At 36.5% G+C, this 3,145-nt stretch overlaps 1 protein-coding gene across 2 annotated transcripts in view; it reads left to right on the plus strand.

Moving 5' to 3' along the window:
- LOC107678933 (tenascin-N-like) overlaps positions 1–3,145 on the plus strand; it is a 31,096-nt gene that overhangs the window by 18,054 nt on the left and 9,897 nt on the right. For both annotated transcript variants that reach the window (XM_016474334.1, XM_016474335.1), the window contains exon 7: positions 1,568–1,831. In XM_016474334.1, the coding sequence (XP_016329820.1) occupies positions 1,568–1,831 (264 nt within the window). The remainder of the gene's footprint in view (positions 1–1,567; positions 1,832–3,145) is intronic.

Raw genomic sequence — 3,145 nt, forward strand, 5'->3', positions numbered from 1 at the left:
AGTGTTCTTTTGTTTAAATGCTGTGAGCTACTCAAAGCTGCTAGTTGGTTCAGGCTTGTGGCGCCAGGATCTGATTTACGAACATCCTGTGTCTTGGGCCTCTGTGGAATTCGGCTCCGCATGTTTCAACCATGTTTTGACCAAATCTTAGATTGTCTGATTCGGTCTGATATCCTACAGAGTCCAGAGAAATATTTTCTAATCTGACCATACTTCAATGGTCAGAGACAGGAATAGAGATACATTTGGCAGTTTGTCTCAATCTAATTGCAGAATAATGAAGTTTTGAGTGTCTCATAAATGCATTTAGAGTTGGCGTTGTCTGCTTTCCAGTGTGAGCTGTTGCTTTGTATTCTGGTCCATGTTTCAAACTCAAGACGAGTCAAAAATGATAAGCCCATCTTGGCAATCAGAGAGCATAAAATGAGAGCTGTGGATTCTAGCAATCTTAGAAGGCATCGGGAATCAGTTTCCATGATGCGGATAGCATGGTGACATTCGGCTAACCTTGCTGCAGTCACAGAACGGTAGCCTAAATGATGATTGCTTTTCCTTTTCTCTTTACTTCCTCTGTTGCATTGCATGGGCACTTTCTTAGTTCCAGTGGAACTGCTCACAAATGCATATTGCAATGCCTGTATGACTCTGCGCACATCCTCAGAGCTTCAGGTCCTGATAATTACAAATCCATAAGCCTGATGAAATATAAAAACCTCAACAGCTTCTTGTTCATACAAAATACTGAAAGTTCAATCAAGAATTCACTGAAAAAAATGTAAATCTCACTAAATGCTTATGCTAAAACAGGAAAGTTCTTTTTATGCAATTTTGTGTAAATGAAAAGTAAATTTATCATGTTTTATCAATATGTAAATATCAAACATTTTTATTTAAACACTATTTATTTAAATAGTTTAAATATTAAATTATATTTAAAACATCTTATAATAAAATCATATTTATACAACAAAAAAGACAAAAAAGATAAATTCTCTGAAATCTCTGATGTCTTTGTATCATATGCAATTGTGAGTAAATGATATATTGATCTTATAAATATTCAAATATTGAGGATGTAAATGTTTTAAGCATAAATCTCACTAAATGTTGTTAGATTTATTTGCCCATGCAAGATAATTTTTTTCTGAAAACAGGTCCTTTTACCTTTTTTCAGTTTTGTGTAAATAAAAAGTGAAAGTATAATTTTTAAATTAAATATTAAAAATGAATTAAATATCTAATATTTTATTCACTCAAACAATATTTTTTCAATAGTTTAAATATTAAATAGTATTTAAAATATTTTATAATACAATAATATTTATTCAACAAAAAGATACCAATATAGATATAAGATATCTGAAATCTCTGAAGTCTTTTTTTATCATATACATTTTTTTGATCATATACAATATTATGGATTTAATTAAAAATATCTAATTTAAATTAAGAAATTTACATTTAAAAAAGGGCAAAACATTTTTTTTAGAAAATGTTCGTTTTTATTTGTTCTAGTGTTGCATTTTTCTTTTTTAATCTGAATGTCTTGAATTATCTTATCCAACAGACATTGATGCCCCAACCAATCTGGCAACCAGGGAGGTGACGGAGAACTCTGCAACTGTGACGTGGGATGGTGTTCGTGGTGAGATCGATGGCTACATGCTGACTTACAGCTCTGCAGAGGGCACCAGTCGAGAAATTAAAGTGGGCGCGGACGCTACTTCTCACCAGCTGACCTCTCTGAAACCAGGAGTCCTGTACACAGTTTTCCTCTGGGCCTATAAGGGCTCTCGTTCCAGTAGGAAGAGCATGACCGAGGCCGAGACGGGTAAGCTGTTCACCTTCTGAGTGAGGTTGTGGGGCTTTATACCCTCACTGTTTTTATTTCCTCATCTCAAGCGTTCCCTCAAGGGATCTTGCTACTATGTTTTGATCTCTTGAGCTTCTCAGTGAATGGAAGAGTGGCATTCTCATATGTTCATTGTTTCCTTGTGCACCTAAGCAGTCATTTCCGTGCTTGATTTTATTTCTTTTGACAGAGATTTTGTCTCTCCAACAAGGCTTTTGCATGCACTCCTTGCAGAAAATATCTACATTTTTGCATTTGGCAGACGCATGGTACGCATTTTGTGTTATCTGAGAATCAGACCATGACCTTGGTGTTGCAAGCACCAGAAACCTACAGTTGTCAACAGCGTATTATGGAGCCATAATGTTCTAGTGTTTTCCATTCTCCATAAGATGAACCATAATTAACAAATGTGGAAGTGATGTTCTTTTTTCAGCTCTTTTAAACCGCCAGCCCTGTAATAAGAAGACTCCTCCATAGCAATTCGAGTTTAAAAGAACGAGAGAGGTATTTCTCCAGTGGATGCTGCTGTAGACGGTAAAGTAGATGGTCTAAGTGCATTACCAGCTGACAGTCAGAGTCAGGAAACACAACCCACACAGAAGCACTTGGATATATAACAAATGTACCCATGCGCATCCTCTGTTGGGTTACCATAACCATTTATCACTGTCCACATTACAGTGTCTAAAGAGCATTAGAAGAAATCTGTGCACTATAGTGAGCCGGATTGGGTATTTCTGTTTGCATTGTGTTACTGATGCAGCCTTTAACAAACTGCATGAATGACTGGAATATCTACCTAGGAATATTTGAGGCTTTGTTTACTGGAATCAGGGAGCCGAAAGTTTAGATAAACCTTTAAATTTTGTAGGAAAACCAATCATGTTGTTTACAGTAGCTGGGGCTGGTTGCACCAGCTAGACGTAAAAACGCTGGGTGTAAGCCCTATGCTGGACTTTGCAACGTCCTGCTTTACGATAAATATTTACACCTGTTGCACCAACTGAAACTATGATCAGGCGCAACTACGCCCGGCGTAGTCCACGACGACACATATTCTCCCTCAGTTATAGATATAGCTGAGACGACATTCACGCCGCAATGGCTACAACTACTAATATAGAACTGAATTGCTCAAGACATAATATAAGTGAAATCACCGCGCTATGATTTCATTGAGTAAACATTTCCTAACAAGTCCGCGTTTTTATATCTGAAGTCTCCCTGCACACTCCCATGACAGATTTCATCAAGGTTAAGTAAAATATAATAAATGTAATACAATGCTTC

This window comes from Sinocyclocheilus anshuiensis, unplaced genomic scaffold (assembly GCF_001515605.1).
Source record: "Sinocyclocheilus anshuiensis isolate Anshui unplaced genomic scaffold, SAMN03320099.WGS_v1.1 scaffold1576, whole genome shotgun sequence".
Lineage (NCBI taxonomy): Eukaryota > Metazoa > Chordata > Actinopteri > Cypriniformes > Cyprinidae > Sinocyclocheilus > Sinocyclocheilus anshuiensis.